This window comes from Puntigrus tetrazona, chromosome 12 (assembly GCF_018831695.1).
Source record: "Puntigrus tetrazona isolate hp1 chromosome 12, ASM1883169v1, whole genome shotgun sequence".
In the NCBI taxonomy this organism is placed as follows: Eukaryota; Metazoa; Chordata; class Actinopteri; order Cypriniformes; family Cyprinidae; genus Puntigrus; species Puntigrus tetrazona.
Genome location: NC_056710.1, coordinates 14,060,105 through 14,081,743, shown reverse-complemented (window position 1 = coordinate 14,081,743; position 21,639 = coordinate 14,060,105). Strand labels below are relative to the sequence as shown.

The following is a 21,639-nucleotide window of genomic DNA, read 5'->3' as shown; positions in this document are numbered from 1 at the left end:
CTATAAAAATCTAGAAAGGTTTGTGTAAAGGTAGGTTTAGGATTAGGGGATAGAAAATGTCATTTGCTTAGTATTAAAACAAATGATATGAAAAGCAAACGTTTGTGTAGAGGACGGGGATTGATTTTGTAATAGCTGTCTGACAAAAAAGGACAAAACCGCATTCGTAATAACCACAGACCGAAGGACAAGCAAGGTTGAAGTGTCTAGAAGTGTCAGAGACAGAGAGAGAGAGAGAATCAACAGGACAAGGGAACTTGTCTGTCGGACCTGCTCATCTCAGAATGACCGGAAAGCAGGAAGGCTTGAAAAGAAAGAGCATTTAAATTGCAGCAGGAGGATAATGACAAAGAAGATGGGAAAGATGGACAGAAGCAAGAGTAATAGAGGTAAAGAGAACAAACAGGACAGGACAGGGAAGTGAAAATCAGACATGGTGAAAAGGGACCCAGGATGGAGAGAGAGAGGGAGAATAAAAGCACGAGAGAATGAGGAGGGGGGAGGCAGGATAAATCTGTACAGCATCATGATTAGGTATCAGAAGCTTGTTCTGTGGTCTGGAGAGCAGAAGGCAGATCACATCAAACAGATGAGACACTCAGCACATCTGCTCTACAAACTGGACAAACATCATTTGTGAATTCGTATTTGTGTATGTATTTATTCTGGATTGCTTTCATGCTCTTCTCAGCCAACACTCCAAGTCCAAACTTTCAGAATCCGGACTAAATCCAAAAGCGACACCTGCGGATATAAAAGATCCAGAAATAAGCAACACATTTCGACTATCCGAGAAGCATCTTCATGGACTTCCTCCTCAAAATCATCAAACCGCAGCTCCAGAGACGGAAAAGGTCAGATACACAGCTCCAGTCTTTCATTCAAATCTATTTTAATCAGCTGTACTCTCTTCCCAGCATCCTTCTCATTTCATCATGATTATTCCCCAAGGTTGGGGAACTAGGTTGGTCGTGATGGAGCGGGCGGAGGCTACGGATGAGCGGTTTGATTGAAGATGAAGGGTTAGTTCATGCCAAAAACTCTTTTTTTTTGACTGGCGCACACTTTCAAACATACTTTCTTGGCTTCTGGTGTACGTGCTATAGGCATATCACAACTTCAGACAAAGGTAAACAAGACCCACGTGAGATTTATTGAAGATTTATAGAGTAAAACACCACCTCAAGCATTCGCACGCCAATCCGGTGAGCGCAGGGAGTCACCGCCACGCGGCTCCCCACCTGCTCTCGCACCTTTCCTCAGTCAGAGATCACAACTGCAACTCTCCAGCTGTCTCTCGTCGGCGTCACAAGCTGCTAACAGCTGTTTCTCTTCTTTTTTTGGACACTTGTCTCTCTGTTTCTCGCTAATTCCTTCCATCGTTTTCCTCACCGTGTCACTGACACCATCTTCAGTTTGACCCTCTTTGCCAGGAAGAGCGAGAGAGAGCGAGAGGGAGAGAAATGCCATCACCACAGCAGGGTCTTCAGCTGCCACACAAGTAGACTCACACAAGTGTTGAGAGAAGGAGAGACGGAGACGGCGCGAAAGACGGAAAAGGCCAAAAGGAGGTGAGAGGAAGCAAAGGCGAGAAGCGGAAACAAGAGGAGGCGGAGACGCACAGCTGAAGAATGTACAGCTTGGGGTCGGGCTCGGATGCATCCAGCCGGCACAGGTAAGGAAAGTCCTTTTCGTTCAGTCCGCTGTTGACAGCAAACATGCAGCTTTGCTCGACCTTTGTGCGTGTGTCCAGGGAGAGCGGCTTTCCATCTCTGGGTCTTGTGTGTGTGTGTGTGTGTGGTGGGGGGAAATGCCTGTGGGGCTAAAGCTGCCGTAGTTAACAGGTGGAGCGCTGCTCTCTCTCGTGGCTGAAACAGTCCTCGAAAGCATAACCGGCGGAGTGCATGGGATTCTGGAGACCTGAATGCTTTCTGACACTCATACCTGCACTGGGACTTTTTTTGGCATTGGGAATGTCAGAGGTGTGCATATATCAGCTCACAGACTGTGTCAGTGATGCTTGAGTTATTTACACACAATTACAACAGGCAAACTGGGTCAGTCATGAAAAATGGTGTTAAAAAGCACCTGTTTTTAATCGTAAACTCTTTAAATTCGTATTAAGATAGGTTTTGTAACTCTGTAATCATGCTTAAATATTATAGATGTATATACATATTGGAGACAGGAGATTAGCCAAGGTCAAAGAAGGTAAATTGATTTTTTTTTGCCATCATGATGTTTTCCTGATGATTTATTGCAATATGACAGCCTGTGTGAGTGTGACAGACAAAACAAGGTTTATTATTGATGTATATGCAGTATGTGTGTATTTATTTATGCAAACATTTCAGTTTGTCATAATAATGCTTCTAAATAGATTAGAAGTAATAGATGCATTCATGAACATCTTGATTCATTTATCACTCAAGTGTCATTTCCGATAATCCTGTTATAGATATGCTGTGTGGTTTTGTCTCAAACGAGAGCTTACTCGAAAGGTCCAACATGTTATTTTGATTTATTTATTACCGACAGTCCGGCCCCTCTTAGCATTCATAAGACAGAACAGTTGATTGTTGCTGAAAAGCTCATCCGTTAATGTCCAATCACAACTGTTTGGAGTGTGACTAATACATCACTATTAACATCCCATTCTGTCTGCGCCGCCACACAGTTACAAATGCTGGCAATGGTGATACTACCGTCTGTATTTCAATGTCATAATCTGTTTTCGTTTTATAGCAGACTCACTGAAACCTGTGTGATTATGGCTGAGATCACAGAGGTTTGGAAAAGCCAGATGATATGCGATACATGCAGATTTTGGGGGAACACTAATATGGGCTCTGACCATGACATTCTGAGCACTTTCACCTTGGACCACTGTTAAAAATGTATACAGCATGCAGTGGGTTTGTGTGGAATACTAAATAAGGACGTGATCTGTTTTTTAAATAGTCTCTGTATAGCCACACGGACCTTGAGTCGTCACTGTAAACGAATAATATGTGCCGTTTCGGTTTAGATTATAGTTAGCTTTATATGTGACAAATTTGAGTTTTGGGCTGGCAACTTTTCAGCTTCTTTCGAAATAGCTCATGTCGTTTCATGTACTTGTATTTGAGCTGCGGTTGCTCATACAGTGGTTAAAGCAGCTGGTAACATCTGGATAGTTGGGCTCCTGTCAAAACCTTTGTGGCTGAAACTTTAAAGGAAAACTTAACATGACCCTTTCTTATTTTCCTGCGTGATTGAAGACGAATACAATAGCAAGCGGCTCGTGTCCCACATTACAGAAAGCAGACAGATCGCTCTTCGAAAACCACGTTGAGACTATGAATTAGCTTTGTGCGTGTTAACATCACTCAAGTGAGAATGTGTTTGGGATTGTTGCTATAAATAGTTGCGCGAGTGTAACTTCAAATTTAATTGAGCTTGAAACTTGCTAACACTCTCGTTCATGGCGGTATTTTACCTCAGAATCACATACGTCGACAGAAAACACAAGATGTTAATTCGGTGTTAATGTACCACACCATCTGGATGATGTGTAAGACAGCCCATGTATGTTGTACAGCTTTTTGATTGTCATTTTTGATAGTCACAGATGTCAGCCTAACCACAAATGTGAGCAGTTCAGCAAATGTCTAGTTTGTATTTGGAGCAGAGCCCAATCTACTGTACAACCGTTTGAAGTTGTGCCGAATGGTACGTAATACTGTGTTCTCGTGCTTTACCAGACGAGACGAGAATGTTTTCTTTTTCCTTTCAGTTATTTGAATATAGATATGTTTTGTTGTAAGGAAAAATTTATGTAACTGTTATTATTTCATTTTTTTTCAGCCAACCAAATATTTCTGATGCCCAACTACTGCAGTTCAGCTTATAGTCTAAACTGAATGGCGGATGTGGTTATAGTTGTAGATGTAAAGTGTATTAAAGCCATTGTGCTTTAATCAGCTTCACCTATCAGATACCGCGTGGACAGCTGGCACCCACAGCTGGTGTTTTACTTTGAAAATATTTCTATCTGCGATTATCTACATGGAAGGTGCAGATTAAATTTTGCAACAAGTCGTGTTTATGTGTAATTCTGCGACTCCAGGGGAGTGCCTTACAGTAACAAAGACACCCCTGTGCAGTTATCACAAACCTACACTATCTGATCTCTATCGTGAGAAATATACTCTCTATTTCACCAAGGAAATTGTACTCAAGTACTTTTTTTTTTTACACGTACTCAAGAGCTTCAAATAGAAGACCAATCCTATCCCATGATGACATAAAATAGAATGAATGGCAGCTGTTTTTTGCCTGACATTGATGAACCCTTTCATTTTCGTTCTTTTGTTGTTTTGTTTGAAATAAGAGCACATGTTCTAGCTGTGTGATGTGATTGTCCATAGGATCTATGGTCAAACACATATCAAAGTGTCCATTTTTAAAGAGATCTGAGGACTTGAAAAGGACATGAGAAGATCACATCAACAGCAGATCTAACAGACTGAAAACGGGAGACTGAATATATTATCGTGCCGCAGCCTGACTGTGTGTGTGTTCTGTTTGCTGTCATCAAAGCAAGGCTCCAGGTGTCTCACTGCTGTTCACAGTGTCACGTGCAGTAGGCCAGTGAACACACACTCAAGACATCCAATATAGGGGTGTTTCTTCATCTATTGGCACTTGTGTCCCAGGGGGTTCATTATTATTATTGAAACGAACAGTTTGCAAGTTTTTCTTTTTTTATATTAGGGTCACATGAAAAGTGTCTTGGAAACTTTTGGCCAGGCGTTCTTCATTTATTTTGTAACTTTTTTAAATGCCAAACCTGGAAGCTAGATTTTCCGTCTGTGTCTTTAAACTATGAAAATCCATTATAAAAATATGTAATGGTACAAAAAATCATAAATTACTAACTATTATTTTTCTTTTGTCTTTATGAATTTGTGTAGTTTTGTTACAAAGAGGACTGAACTGTTATTGAATAGCATGCTTGGGATTTATTGCATTGCTATTTTAGTATCACTAAGATACATAGTTTGTATTATTGTTAGAATTAGTTGAAGGTATTTTTCACATTTCCATTTCGATTTAATTGTAAATGTTTAGTTATGTTTTGGCAAATTTTTCTAGTTAAACTTTAGTTAAATGTAGAAAACATAAATGAAAAAATATATAGATAATTTTTTTCCTTTTTAGTTTTTGTTAAAGTAACAACAAAAAAGGTAAATGGATCAGATTTTAATGCATCAGTTCCAGTCGAGCTGTAAATTTGTCAGTCCCAGTGAAAACATTTACATTTGATAATTTATTTGTTTAATTGCATTGTTCACATGTAGTCCTCCAAATGAAATTTAATTATAATTTTTACATCAGTTTTGAGCAATATGCCAGCAAATATGTTAATAGATTTGAACTATACTTAGTATGGAATAGATTTCCCTAGAATTTTGCTAGAGAGATTTAAGTGTAAAAATGTAATTAAGTAACGTAAAAAAGTAATATGCTTTGCCAATTTACTCCATGTTTAAAATGTTATTACAACACAGAATGCTATTGTTTATCCCAGACATTGTTTGAGATGTGCTGAAAAAGACACCGGTGGAAATGAACGCTGCTGGACACAGTTAATAGACAAAGCTAAGTGTTTTAAGACAATCCACAGGATCAGAAGTACGTACCTAGTTGAAGAAAAACCCCTAGATGTACATTTTTTTAAATGAAAGATGATTTTTTTTCACTCCTCTCTGTCGTGTTCCCTAGAAACTCGCCCAGCTGTTGCTATGTTAACTCCACTGCTCAGCTAAGTGTGAGGATTTCGTTGAGTTACGAGCATACAAATATGCTCATTGATGCTTTGCCAGTATTGAGTGGAGTTTGAACAGTGTCTTTTTAATGAGGATTTAAAAAAAAAAAAAAAAGCAGACAGACATAGGAAAAAAAACGGAGGACAGAGACCATGACGGCTTTAACTCTCTGGGTTTCTCATGGCAAGTCTTTTGTTTGGTTTTGTTGCTTTCGCAATTGGAATGCATATCTTCCTTCTTACTTCACCATCTGTCTTCCGCTTGTGCAGAAAGTACTTGTGATCCTGCATTGGTTGAGAAGCGTTGCTAATGAAGTCCATAGGAAGACAATGCAGCATCAGAGCGAATGAGCAAATCCACATGCATTCTTATCATAATATATCCTAAATGTTGTAATTAGGTTCATTAGAAGCCAGATGTATTCATGGGAGCATTTAAGGAACATGATAGCCATCACAATGTGACCGTTGCATTTATCATGCATAGTAATTACAGTCCGTGGTCCAACAGCTAGCTCTGATAGTTTAATAGGCTGCGGTGTCATAGTCGTAAGATGCTGGCATGGATGGATGGGCCTAACCTTTAAGATTCTAATTCAAGTGCATCTCATCAGATTCTGATTTAGTTTGCTGTTGAAAAGAAAGTCCTCGCTGTTGAAAAGAAAGTCCTGTTTTACAAGCTAGTTTTATTTGTGTGCACTGTAACACTGTAGAGGTAGCCTTATGGTTAAAGTTCAGCTCTGGCTGTGCAAAGGTTCCTGGTTCATTTCCAAGTAGCCGCGACCCAGAAAGTAGAGAGTTCACTATCTCCATGGATACCAGTAATGCACTTGACCCGAGGTCGCTCCAAAGGGCTTGTCCTTGAAAAAATAGACTTTAAAGTTTTTATATGGTCACTTTCTAAGATCAAGACAAGCAACGTATGCTGTAGACCTGTGCACTATATAGATATCCGTGGTTCACAAACCGGCAGTGGTGTGAATTGGAATCATTAAACAAGCATCCGTCGGTCACCTAAAGTGGGCTTTTGATGACCTGCACCATCTGCGGGGTGAGAGATCAGGGACCGGCCCCTGTGAAGTGTTGAGAGCTGAGTTTAGATGTGATTCCCTGCTGGATTCATTGTAAACCTCCCACTCAGCCTGCTAATGGCCTGTTGTGTCACAAAGGCACATGCACACTGTGACCAGAACACATGCAATCCGAGATTATAAGTGACAGAAATAGACATTCAGACCACGTGAATGGTTTGGATTACTATACATTAAAGCACATTTGTACATTTATTTATGTGCGATTTTTATATTGTGTGTCTGTCGACTATCTTCAGTAAGATACATTTAAATTTAAATTGCATTTTCATTTTAAAATCAGGGCTGTGAATCCACAAACGTTTAATCAAAATAATCTTTTGTTTTTAGTTATTGTTTATGCATTAAGTTTCTTTAACAATTGTTAAAATACTATTTGGTTTGTGTAGTTTGAGCAGTTTTGTGGCGATGACACTTAGGGCATATTATATATGCGTGCAATAAATACTAGACAGAAGTAGATTTTTGCAGCAGTCATTTTTATTTGTGTCATTAAGGCTTCTCTCGTGTTCACAACAATGCAACGCTGTGTCCTATTTTCATCTCATCACATCTGAACTCACAGAAATCAATATTGCTAAATAATTGCAGCTGCTTGTTGCTCATTTGCATGTTTCCCGTGATAAAAATGAAAAAATAATGCAAATGTACACTACGGTTTGGGCTGATTACTTTTTTTCCTTTTTTTTGAAAGCGGTGTCTTAAGCTCTTTAGTTTTATTATATTTATAAAAATAGAAAACCCTTGCTCTTGTTCTGGTTGACGTGTGTTCATGCTCTTCTGGGAGAGGTGCCCATTGCAAGGATTTCTGATCTTTATGTTTTCATGAAGGGCCATGCTCGAAAAAAAATGATAACACTTTTAATTTAAGGTTTACAGAAGGAGTGTATTTGACACTATCATATATTCAATGACTATCATATGTCCAATTTTTTTCTGAAACTTTGGGCATGTTTAGCACTCTTTGACAGTTTAAATAACTCAGAATGCATGCAATAGCATTAGACTAAACCCTTTTACATATAATTTATTAATGTAATGCAAAACATAGGTTTAAGGTCACATGATCCTTTAGAATTAAATTAAATTAAAAACAGAAACCATGATACTTTTCTCATCAGAATTCCGAACACAACTGAAAACGAGTCGTGTTCAGAACGACTGAAAACATAAATTCTATTTTTTACTGTATTGAAATGCATTGAAATTTCAGTCACATCTCAGTGCTAATCTGCGATAAGGAATCAATTGTTAAATAAAACCTAAATTCATTTTCAAACACTTTATGGTTATGGCTTTTCCAAACGGACAAACAAGTAATAATTCTGAAATGATGTTTGTTCTTTCTCTCTCTCAGGCTTTAGGAGGCTGAAATGGCCACTCCTCGAGGTTGTTGGGGTCCCTCTCTTCAACTCCTCCTCTTCTTTCATCTGTTACTCAATGTAGTGCCTCCCTGCCGGGGACGTCCATTCTTCGGCCCTCCTTCGGTCAACGTAGCTGTGGTTTTCAGTGGTTTGGCCCACCACAGTGAGATCAAGGGCCGCCTGAGTCCAGAAAACTTCCTAGACATGCCCCTGGAAGTGATCCCCATCACCGTGCTGGTGAATGACACTAACCCCAGGGCTTTACTCACACGTCTCTGTCAAACTATGGCAGCAGAGAGCCTCCACGGAGTGGTGTTTGAAGATGACGTAGACTCAGAAGCTGTGGCACAAATCCTAGACTTTATATCCTCTCAGACGTCCATCCCCATCGTAGGCATCAGTGGAGGTTCTGCAGTAGTCATCCCACATAAAGTAAGTGTTTGAAAGGTGGAGTGGCAGATCTTATGGATCTTTTATCTTAAAGCGAGGAGGTTTAATATGTAATGGAGATTTCCTGAGAGTACAATCCATTCAACACTTAGTTAACTTGCAAGTAGGTCGAGAACCTTTCTATCACCCAAAAATATATTTTAACGTGCCCCAATTTTCAGGTTGACATGCATGCAAGAGTCAAGTAACATTTTTCATTTTCTTATAATATGCATTTATTTTTACCTTATTTGTTCAACGACTCCTAAATGATTTGTTGAACGATTTATTTTTCCATATCTCTCCTTTCCATGACAATAATTCTGAGTTGTTAGGGTAGGTAGGATTAGGGATGTAGAATAAGGCATTAATATATGCTTAATTAGGACTAATAAATGTCTAATATTCTACTTATGTATGCTAATAAGAAACTAATAAGTGTAACCGTAAAATAAAGAGTAAGCAAGAATTTATACTTAAATTGTTGCATTTTGACAATGTAATGATTTACACCAAATGTGCAGAAATATAATTTATTCAGAAAATCATTCGCGGAACATTTTATATAGGAATTGTCACCAAAAACGTGCCAGAAAAACACTTAAGATTCATAAACATCATCTATGTGCATAAACAAAAAAATGTATTAGAGTTATGGTAATACAACAAAATCAGTTAAATTACAAACCAAATGTACATCAAAGCATGACAGAAAAACATCATATATGTATTTCAAATATCAAATTGAGATTTAATCATGGGTATCTGTGAAATCATTTCAAGAAGGCTGTTCTCAGAGCTTTTATTAGACACAGCGAGTCTGAAATAACTGCTGTGAGTTCGAGAACCGTTAACATGTGCATGTGGTTTGTGTGTGTATTTTTCAGCAAGCCCCCTGCAATGATATGTTATTGAACAGCTGCGTGGAAAAGTGATTTTGTGAGGTGTGAAAATCGATAGGTGTTATGATGTATAACCAGCAACCATCAGTTGTGTCCTATTTTCCTCTGATTACTGAGGTGTAGAAACTTCTGAATAACATCAAATTGCAGCTGTTAAACGCACATTTTTAAGGCAACTGCGTTTAAGAGTTTTTCATGACAGTAATTTTACATACAACGTGTGTAGTGAGGGCATTTTATGTACATTTATTGAGAGTCTGGTGGCAGCTTAAACTGTGAATGAAGTAAAAATTCAGTCTTGTCTATTATTTGAAAGAAACAAAGCTGAACAATCACACAAAAGTTTTTGTTTTTAGTTTCGAGAGACTTTCATTATCTCTCCAAACAGCGATACAGGTTTGAAACAACATGAGGTTGAGAAAATCATGACATAAGGTTAATTTTTGCCTCAACTAATCATTTCATTTGAACACATATTACTAAAGACACGTGTAGTTGTGTCGCTTTTTTACTATTACTCCACGCTCTGCGGATTTTGCAGCATCTGATATCTGAAAAGTGCACTTTTTTTTAGACAGTAAAACAATCATTACGCGTACAGACTGGCAAAAGATGTATATCTTTAAATGAGAAACACAATAGCCCTTGATTTAATGGGACAGATGAGTATCTTCAGTACCGGTTAGAGAGTAGAGGACTCCTTCCTGCCCAGCTGTCATTTTTCAAATGCCTTTCAGACTCGCACGATGTGCAGAAAAATGTTGATAAGATGTATGAAGCGGAACAGAAAGCCAAAAATATGCGTTTGACAGATAATGTGTACAAATTAGATTAAAACTAAGCATTCTGGCAGGCAGTGTTTTTTCAGGAGTTTAACCATAGAGCGTGAAATATAAAGATCTTGAATAATTTGCCAAATCTTTTGAACAGCCCAGTGACCATGTTCTTGTTTTTAATAAAAGACCACTTTTTTAGAGGAAAAACCTAAACTGAATATGCTGCTTCTTTGATATTTATAATTTCCAATTGGACATATTTTAGACAGAACAGAAAAAAGAGTAGAAAATTAATTCTGACTTTAATATCAATCAAATTAGAAAAGCTGCCACAAATAAATAGTAGCATAAAACTATGAACCATATTTCATGGCACTCTGAACAACCACACTTCCAGATTATGGATTAGGCATTTAATCTCCTTTGAGAAATGCATGCATATCATATCACATAAATTTGATGCGATTATACAATTCCTGTTGTATAGGCATGTGGTGGGTGGAGTCAGGGACATGCAACAGCCTGTTCTACTTTATTTGAATCTGGTTGTTCTATAGCAAGACAAACCAATGTATATTGCACATGTAAATCCCATGCAATTGAATAAGCTGTTCCTGATTATTTTTTCTAGCATGAGGGATTGGACTGGAGGTCACAAACATCTGGTATGGGATTTCTCATGAGATCCCAGTAGCATGAGGCACCATGTGTCAATGACCAAGTGCCTTCCAAATAAAGTGAGCTTAAAATATCACCTTTCAGGGGGCAGAGCTTGTTGTTCCCTTGTTGTAGAGTGCCAGCTCCAGCCCGAACATAGACCGTAATTTACACTGAACAAAATTCTAAATGCAACACTTTTGTTTTTGCCCCCATTTATCATGATCTGAACTCAAATATCTAAGACTTTTTCTATCTACAAAAAAGGCCTATTTCTCACAAATGTTGTTCACAAATCTGTGTAAATCTGTGTTAATTAGCACTTCTCCATTGCCAAGATAATCAATCCACCTCACAGGTGTGGCATATCAAGATGCTGTAAACTGGCCATAAAATAAGCTAACTGGCCATAAAAAAGGCAACTCTAAAATGTGCAGTTTTAATGTTTTGAAGGGGGGGTGACCACCATTTGCCTCATGCAGTGCAACACATCGCCTTTGCATAGAGTTGATCAGGTTGTTGCTTGTGGCCTGTGGAATGTTGGTCCACTCCTCTTCAAAACCAGGTTTCATCCTTAAAGAGAACATATTTCCAAAGTGCCAGATGCCATCATATGCGAGCATTTATCCAGTCAAGTCGGTTATGACGATGAACTGCGGTCAGGTCGAGACCCCGATGAGGACAACAAGCATGCAGATGAGATTCCTTGACATGGTTTAGGTCAGTTTGTGCAGAAATTATTTGGTTATGCAAACCGATTGGTGCAGCACCTGTCTGGGCGGGTGGTCTAAGACGATCTTGGAGGTGAAAATGCTGTATGTGGAGGTCCTGGGTTGGTGAGACCGGTTGGATGTACTGCTAAATTCTATAAAAAGCCTTTAGAGACGGCTTATGGTAGAGAAATGAACATTCAGTTCACGGGCAACAGCTCTGGTGGGCATTTCTGTAGTCAGCATGCCACTTGCACATTGTTGCGTTTATAATTTTGTTTAGTGTAATCGCATTAAAGTCATGTAGTATAAGGCATTAGTATATGCTTAATTAGCACTAATAAATGGCTAATATTGTAGTAATATGCATATAGTAAGTTAACGCTAATAAGCAATTACTTTCTAATTTCATTGTATCTGCAAAAATGCTGCCACCTTGGAAGTAAGTCAGACAATTTTGGAAAGACTTGAAGATGAGCAAATGTTGACATAATTTTCATTTTTGAGCGAACTAAAAGCTCATATGACAAATTTCATGCCCAAAGTGTACATGTAATGCCTATTACCAAAGTCCTGAAGGGATCATGCCATTTTGGTACTTGAGTGCAAGTTTTTTTCAGACATAAAACACATTTTGACTATTACGGCATGCCTTTCGAAATGGTCTTGTCAAGGCTCGTGAGTGCTAATCGCAGGAGAGCTGAGTCTGGATGATTGTACAACTTTTTAAAAAAGAAATCTGGTAGAGAGGGAGGACCGGTGAGTCCCAGAGCACCTGACATTCACAAGCCCTCTCTCTCTCCAAGAGGTAGCCTACTTTAACCACAGAAGTTATTTGAAGGACACCGGATCAGTCTGTCAGGAAAGAGGAAAGCTCTAGTCAGAAGGAGTCTTGGGAGAAAGTCTCTGGACTCCTGACACTCCCAGACCTCCACACCCATTTTTCTCACTTTGGAACTTAATTGGACACCACCTCCTCCGGTACCTTTGAGTCATCTCATGCTGTGCGGTGGAAGTAAATGCGGTTGGCAGTGTAGGGCATTAGGACACTTGCTTGTTTGAAGTTAACTAAGTGCAAGTGAAATGAAAACAGCACTTAAGAGATAACTTTATTTTTTACATGCACAATTGCGACTTTATATTTACAGTAAGTGTGACGATTCACACATTTGTATATGCAAATATAGTTGTGCATATTGTTTTCAAAGAGCACTTCACACCGGCATAATATTGAACGGCTGCATGGATAAACGAGTATTAGGTGTCAAGTGTAAATCTATTCAATGGGATTACAGAAAGAGGAATAATGGTTGAAAGTCAGGCAATAAATCAAGTCTGCTACGCGTGGCTGTGGTACAGATAGGATCGATAGTCTAGTGAATTGTCTTTGCGTAGTAAATCCAATTCTCGTATCTTATACTTTGGAACAGATTCAAGGTTAATGTTGCTCAGTAATACATGTTATTTCAATGATGTGAGAAAGTCTCATGTACCATGATTGAGTTAATATGGATCTCCTTTATGTGTTCAGCAACCTGTAAAGCTCAAATGCAGAACATTATAGTACTGTGTGAGTTATAGTTGCCATCAAAAGCTCATTTATTGGCAAGTTAAAACAAACTTTGGGCTTTGGTTTTGAAGTTTTAAGCTCATCAAAGCTGCATTGATTTGATCAGTATTGAATACATTTAGCATTTATTTGAAACAGAAATCTTTTGAATTTAAAGCAATAGAATTTTCTTCACTGTCACTTTTGGTCACCTTAATATATATATATAAGATATATATTTTATATATATATAAAAGCCATGAAAAGTCCTCTCTATGTACAGTAGTTCTGGAAGGTCAATTGCAGTAACTACTTTGTTACACTCTGCCACTTTGTTGTTACTAAAAGAAATCAAACTTTCCAACAGAATTTTTTTAAAAGAACCCAATTTAGTTTTTCTGTAATACATGACTCTGGGTGTGTGTTCATGGTGTGTTTGTGCACATTGCCAAGTATGGGACACCATGCTTGGTCCCACGTCACATCTTTTTTTCTTTCTTTATGTGTCTCGAGGTTTATCCCTTGTAATGATTGCATATATTAAAAACATTTTAGTATCCTTAACAAATTTAGGGTACCCCCTTGATTGAGCTATAAACATTCACCAGCAAATGCAGAATTAAATATATCTCTTGTCTTAATTCTACAGGCTGAAGGCTCTACCTTCCTCCAGATGGGAGCTTCTATAGAGCAGCAGATAAATGCAATGTTCAAAGTGATGGAGGAGTACAACTGGGGTAACTTTGTAGTGATCACCAGCTTGTATCCCGGCTACGAGACCTTCGTGGACTACATCCGCTCTTTCACAGACACTAGCTACTTCCTGTGGGAGCTGCAGGATGTGCTGAGCTTTGAGATGTCCGTAGGGGCCAACGACATCCGCACACGAAGACTACTACAGCAGGTGGACTCACAGGTATATCTAGTGTACTGTTCCCACGAGGAGGCACAGTACTTGTTCAGGATGGCCTTTGATGTGGGGCTGCTAGGGCCCGGATACATCTGGGTCATCCCCAGCCTGGCTGTGGGGAACCCTGAAGTGTCCCCTCCTGACAGTTTCCCAGTGGGCGTCATCAGTATTATCACAGACCGCTGGAGGAAAACACTGCGCCAGAGGGTTCGAGAAGGAGTCGCAGTCATAGTTAAAGGGGTGAACAGCTTTCATAAGAACAGAGGATTCATTCCCGAGGGTCACAGTGACTGCAATAGCCCTGTCAAATCCTACGCCAACAATTCTCTCTTCAGGTAAGATTGCCAAGATGTATATTTTAATGTCTTTTTTCTATTGAAAATATATTTAATGTTGTGTTCTGGTCATTTTGAGCAATACTGAATTATCTTTTTCCTGAAAATGCAAAGACTATTGCATTGGACCAGTATTTACGTTAACACTTTAGTATAGGGACTGATTCTCACTGTTAACTAGTTCCTTAGTAGTATGCCTATTTTTAGCATATTGACTGTTTATTAGTACTTATAAACCACATATTCTGTATGGCCATATTCTACATCCATATTTTAAGTAGCAAGAATTGGACCTCAATTGTGACCACAACTTACTGCTTGCACAGAATAAACCCAGAATTTTAATATAGAGTTTAATATATTTATAATGATCATGTTGCAGTTTAACACTCAGAAATAAAGGTACAAAACTTTTACTGGGGCTGTACCTTGTTAAAAGGTACATGTTTGTACATATTAGTACTTAAAGTGTACATATTTGAACCTACTAGGTACAAAAGTGTACCATTTGAAAAAAGTACTGTCCCAGTCACAGCTTTTGTACCTTCACTTCTGACTGTACATTTTAAAAACACACACAAATAAATACACAGTCTGTACATCTAAATAAGAGCATTTCTTTAAAGTATGACAATCAAAAAAATCATACTTAAAATCATACTTAAAGGAGTAAAAAAAAAACCTAGTTGTTAAAGTGTAATTATCATTAACATCCTCGTTAACATCATGTCCTGAAAAAAAAGTATATCATAGATATCCCTTTGGAATATCTAGAGTACTCAGACTGCCAGTAATGTTCTATAAAACTGTCATATATTTAGTCCTCCCTTGGCCAGCATTGCCCTATTTTTTGTTAAACGTGTTGATCACATCAAATTCGACAGGAAAGTGTGGGCGGCAAATTTACAAATCCTCAAAATCCTGACATTTTTAATTCTCGCAGCTTAGTTTGCCTCTGGAGATTTCATCATAAACAGCTTTCCAGACAAAACATTGTGCTCTTGCGCTTTTTCTTGTGGTCTTCCTCTGTTGTAATGAGACTAGGAGATTCTCCAGATTTCCTTGTTAAATCTGCCGTTCACCTGGGAGTCACCGTCCTCATTAAATAGTGTTCCAATTGCCTCTCTGAGCTTTCTGTGATCAAGCGTATCAGAGACACATGAGTGACTGGGTCCTCCATCCGGAATGTTCTCAGGCTTCAGTGCTGTTCAGGTGTCTGCCCATCTCTCTATAGCATAAAAAGAAACATCTGTCAGAAGACAGTTAAGAAATCTTTAAAGAACTGGCTTCGAGACGGGACATGGTTCTTTTCAAACATGTGACTGGTTGGACAGTATCAAAGGATTCAGGTGGCAAGACAGAAAATATTCTCTTGAAAAAACATTGCATAAAGAATAAATCGCATATTTACTTACCTTCGTGTTATTTCATGTATCTTCACATGGTTCTTTTCAATACAGTGACGAAAACCAAAAATGAAAAAAGGGCATAAAAGTCATTGAGAACTGAATCAGTGAATGAATCACTCTTTTCAGTGATTTGCTTTTAAATCAAAATGTAACTCTGACTTGATCAAATCGCAGCAGTTTTTAAACGAACATCACTTTTTTTGGAAATAGGCTCATTCTCCAACTCCCCCAAAGTTAATAAATCGAGCTTTACCGTTTTTGAATCTATTCAGCCGATCTCCGGGGCTGTCAATAGCACTTGTAGCATAAATTAGCATAGATCATTGAATCTAATTACACCATCTTAAAACTTAACTCTTCTTGACTTTTCATTTTCCACAGGTCTTAGTACACAATGTAATGAGCCTATTCCTCCCATAAAAAAAAAAAATTGAGTGTTCCTTTAAATTTAAAGCGTATGAGAAGGGAAGATTATCACTAAATAATCGTACATTTCTTTCTGTCTTGCTTTATTAGATTATTAGGCTTTAGACGTTTTGGATTATTGCATACAGCGAGTTGGACTGCTTTAATGGTGTTTTTTATTCAGACATGCATGCTTAGACTTGGTGAACTTTGCACTGCCATTATATGAAGAAAGATCTGTGTAAACTAATGTTTTATTTAATAGACATTGATATTCTCATTTTAAATGACATGAAGGTCAATAAATGGTCACAAAATGTTCACTTTGGTAGTAACTATTGCTGTTAATGTAATTTACATTCATATTTACTGCATATTTGTCCAATATAAAAGTGAATGAATTGTTTATGAGATTTGTTGTTTGCAAAGTAGTTATGAATCTCAAAGATGGTGCGTAAGATGGATATAAAGCTGTGTATTTGAACTCCTGTAAGATTTTTATGTCGTAAGGCGTGTCATGATTTTAGCCATTATGAATTATCAGTGATGTCTGAATAACGCTACTTGCTGCAGCACTTTGCATCAGTAAAATTGAATGGCATTGTTAAATCCTTCTTCATGTTCTGCTCTACCCATAGCTGGTCCTATAAGTGAACAATTCGTTCAGAAAAAATGTTCAGGTCTATGAGAGAAAGAGGATTAATAGAGAGAGAATGAATACTGTAAATGTATTAGTGTCTGTGCGCTCTGATTTATATTCATTTGACTTAGTGGAAGAAAAAAAATATAGGCTTGTATTTGAAATGTCCTCCTTTCTTTGCCTAATAGTCTTCTGTCTCATTTCAGAGATGGATAAAATCCAGGCAATTGTACAATCACTTAAAATTCAAATCTACTTTTTTTTTGGTCTGCTAATTTAAAGCTGCTAAATTTGTTCTGCAGGCATATGCTAAATGTGTCGTGGGAGCACAAGGACCTCTCCTTCAATGCTGATGGCTATCTCACCAATCCTTCCATGGTGATCATCGCTTTGGATCGAGAGAGACACTGGGACAAGGTAAGCCTTAATAAGTAACAATAATAATGTTGAAACATTTCAGAGGGAACACACAGCTGGAGATACAGTCTCCGTCATTGCAGGTTCTAAAGTCTTTATAGACGTAAATGGTTGGAAATCATATCTCTCTATTTCAGGAACACTATTTTCAGAGTAACACTACAGGTAATATAACGACTCAATTGTCAACTGACTACATTGTACTTTCGTGGCACTGGGTGGTAAAGAATATTACAGTAATGCCAAGATTATGGTTTCGAATGCCTGGCAATATGAACATTTTTGGTGATGCACAACTATTTTCAACTTTTATAGTAATAAATGTTTCTTGAACATCAAACTAATATGTTAGATATTTTGCTGCTTACTACATTTGTGAAAATAGGATTCAGAATTCTTTAAACAGAAATGTCAAAAGAACAGCATTTATTTAAAATAAAATGTTTTGAATGATAGTGTATCACACATTCCATAATAATTAGAACGTTTTTTGAACACCAAATCAGTATATTAGAATGATTTCTGATGGATTATGTTACACTGAAAATAAATTCCATTTTAGAATGTATATAAATAGAAAACATTTATTTTAAATTTAAATAATATTTCACAGTATTAAAGTTGTTTGTGTTTTGATCAAATAAATGCAGCCTTGGTGAGACCAGAGACTTTTTTTCAAAACTATTGTCATTCTAATTCTTCTTTGCCTCTTATTATGAAATATCGACAGCTCTTTCTCTTATTCATTTTAACATTTCAATAACATTAAGCTTTTATTGATCGCAGATTTTCACAAGAATCATAAAAGCGATTTTCACAGGCTCCTTCCACGCTAGAGATTTATTACCATCCACACCAGGTCATGATGCAATTACACTTGGCTCTCTGAAACAGTTCTTTCTTCCTCACATGGCCAACCCTCCAGCACTTTGGCCTCTGTGATAGGGACATGTGTAGGCCGTCTGGCAATGTGTGAACACCACCTGACTACAAAAAGAGATTAGGGAAATAAATAGAGATCAAACTGACATCCAAATTTACATCCGGTCATCACACTCTCCTTTAGGTGGATTAGAGGATACGGATATTAGAGGATGTGTGTTGTCGTCTGAGACTGAAATAAATATTATTGCCTAAATTCACTCAGAATCTCAGTCCTGTTAACGGCAGGTAGATGGCAACTAAATATAAGCGAAGTAACCTACTTTTATGAACCGTGAATTTGAGTGGCTGGATTTATTTTTCCTTTTCCTTTGCCACTATTATCTGTGGCATATCAACTATCCGGTTTAACCAGCTACTGAATGTAATGCAATTTAAATTAAATATTTAAATGAGATAAATGTCATTCTTTTTAGCTCAAACAAGCTTCTTTCTATGTAAATTAGATACATTACATATCGTGCCTTCATAGCTTTTTGCACAGCTGAATTAACATTGTTATGTGGGAATTTAATTCAAAGGAGATAATACATTTAAATAAATTTTTTTATTGGTCATGACAGCAGTAATTCATCAAATGATGATCAAATGATGGAGAAAACTGTTATGATTGGGCATATATCCAACCACGCATTGGTGACAAGTGATTTTTGCACTTTTAAAGAGATGAATTAGGCATCTGGATCGTATTGGTGGAGTAAAGCTATGCAGTTCAGGAACGGTATGCTAGAATCTGCTCTACTTAGTATGACATACAAATAGCTTTCAGCACAGATTTTGCAGGTGTGTTTGCTAATTTGCATAATTCCTTTAGTAAATTAAGCACTAAAACAATGCAGATAGTGTGTGCAAATAAACTGTGCAATTAGTGAGAGTAATTCATTAACAAGTGCAGGACAAGTATACTGACATGGGAAGGAGCTGCAAAGAGATTTGATAGATTTCTTTTCAATTCGGTATTTAGTTTTAACTCCCTTTTCTGGCCTTCACGGCTCACCTGACCCCCCTCAGTGTGACATAACAGTTTATCTATATCTGGTCACCTTGCTCTGTAGCCCCTCTCACGCTCCCATTGACACTCTCTGCACCGCCTCACTTTCCCATGCTGTGCACACCCTGCTCATGTTGTGTGCTGAAGTCATTAGCGAGATGAATCATTGCTTCCCTATTTTAAAGTACAGGCGTACTGACAGCACCGAGACTGTGTTTCTCTGCTGGTATCACAATAGTATCTCCAAGACAGACAAAGCGCAAATGACGCAGATCAATCTGCGGAAAACGCAAGTTTAATAAATGTCCTTGTACATACTGTGTAATTAGTGCACAGTTTTGAAGGAAATGTAAGAATAGAGGCTCGCTTGATGTCCATTGCAAAGCATCTGGGTCCTTAAGTGGCAGCCTGAAACAGCATGAAGCTTATTTGTTGTCCAAAATAAACAAAAACAATGCCATCTTTTGAGATTTCTGCCTAATTTGCCTTGCTTCTTGAAAATATGTAGCGCTTGATGGGACACTCTGCCATTGATGTCAACAACCAAGCATATGGGAAATATTGTAACGCTATTTTCTACTTGTATTAAAAGGTAATTTTGCCATTTAACTGAACAATTAAATGGTTAGTTGCATTTTATATTTGCATTTAATGTTTTTTACTGCACACCAGGAAATGGCAGTTGACAAAAATATTTTTTTTTAAGGAAAATGAAGGAACAAGGAAGGAACAAGATTTAAAGCCCTTTTTCATATTTTTTTTTATACTTAGCAGTAATAACTGGTAGGCTCTACGACTAATGAGTGATCCTGGAGCACAAAACCAGCCATGAAGAGCACAGTATATTAGTAGCAATAGCCAAAATTATACATTTTTATGTTATAAAAGGATATTAATAGGATATTAAGGATATTATAAGGATACAAATAGGATATTAAGTACAGATCATGTTCCATGAAGGTATTTTTGATTACTGATAATTATTGATTAGAACTTCACAGAAGAACACAGAAGAACACTTCACAAGTGTTTTTTTTGCATCTTTTTTAGATTCCAGATTTTAAAATAGTTGCATCTTAACCAAATATTGTCCTATCCTAACAAAGCACACATCAATGAAAAAACTTATTTATCATATTTATTATAAAATAAATGTACCCTTATGACTGTTTTTGTGGTCCAGGGTCTTATAAAAGTCATATTTTCCCAAATCTATTTAAGACAAGTAAAGATAGCAAAGACACAACTGACAAGCAATAGAAATATAAGAAATTAATAATATAGAACAAAGACACAAACCTTGCTTTTTTAGGTCTAACAGTATTCAGGTAAAATATACATTGATTTTTATTCAAGCTAAATGTACTTTGAGTATTCACAGGAGCTCTCTTTCATGGTTCATTGTGCTTTTAATATCAACCACATCACAATCTGTGCTTTCAGATTCATCCGTGTTTCTTTAATGCTCTAATCTGTTTACAAATTTTTTTTAAGTATATTTACATATAAATAACACACATTTAGTTTGAAAAGCAGAACGTGGACATCTTCCCATTTCCAAATCGTCCATACTCTCTGCAACCTTTCAGAAAGGACCTGCAATCCATTTTGGTTGTGGCTTGCCAGTTGAGAATCACTGCAATAGACAAAATGCTGTTGTAGTTTAAGTACATGATAACTTGGTTTAGTGTTTAGGCAGACATTGGCTTTTGGAAATCTCTGTTGAAGCATCCCAGGTATGCCAGGCAGCTGTAAAACGAAATAGGCTATTCCAAACACCAGGTATCAACTCCCACCGAAATCTGGTTTGCGCCTCAGAACAAGAATAGAATACCCTGCTATTACAGCCATTATATTCTGCTGAATTACTATACCTCTCACTTTCACTACACAGCCTATTTCAGGCTGAAATTGCTCACTAAAACAGGCAGAAATAACTGCTTGGCTTTGTCTGGATTCATTCTTTACATATAAAGAACAGATTCAGAACACCCTCATTTAATCTGCAAATAAAATGTTCTTTAGTGCTCTCGTCGTCATTGCTAATGATCAGATGTGATGTGCCACCAGGCTGTCATGTTATTCACACCTGGAGTTCAGAGATTGAATCTATTTGTTCTGCTGAAGTTTATGAATGATTCTTCAATAAATCCCTGTTGCCGAGGTTTATCACGCTCACTTCCCCTCACAGCTAATACCATAACCAAACATGGATTACAATTCCCAATCCGAAAAGCCTCCGCTGCATTTGGGAAATGCTGTCAAACAGCTGCTGCACAATTAGTGGCAACACTTTCCTGTCT

At 37.6% G+C, this 21,639-nt stretch overlaps 1 protein-coding gene across 1 annotated transcript in view; it reads left to right on the top strand.

Moving 5' to 3' along the window:
* The window catches only part of grin2cb (glutamate receptor, ionotropic, N-methyl D-aspartate 2Cb), a 38,173-nt gene continuing 16,534 nt past the window's right edge, over window positions 1-21,639 (top strand). Inside the window, exons 1-4 of the mRNA XM_043253147.1 lie at window positions 1-1,675; window positions 8,258-8,696; window positions 13,937-14,532; window positions 17,289-17,403. Coding sequence (XP_043109082.1) covers window positions 8,274-8,696; window positions 13,937-14,532; window positions 17,289-17,403 — 1,134 coding nt within the window. The 5' untranslated portion in view covers window positions 1-1,675; window positions 8,258-8,273. The remainder of the gene's footprint in view (window positions 1,676-8,257; window positions 8,697-13,936; window positions 14,533-17,288; window positions 17,404-21,639) is intronic.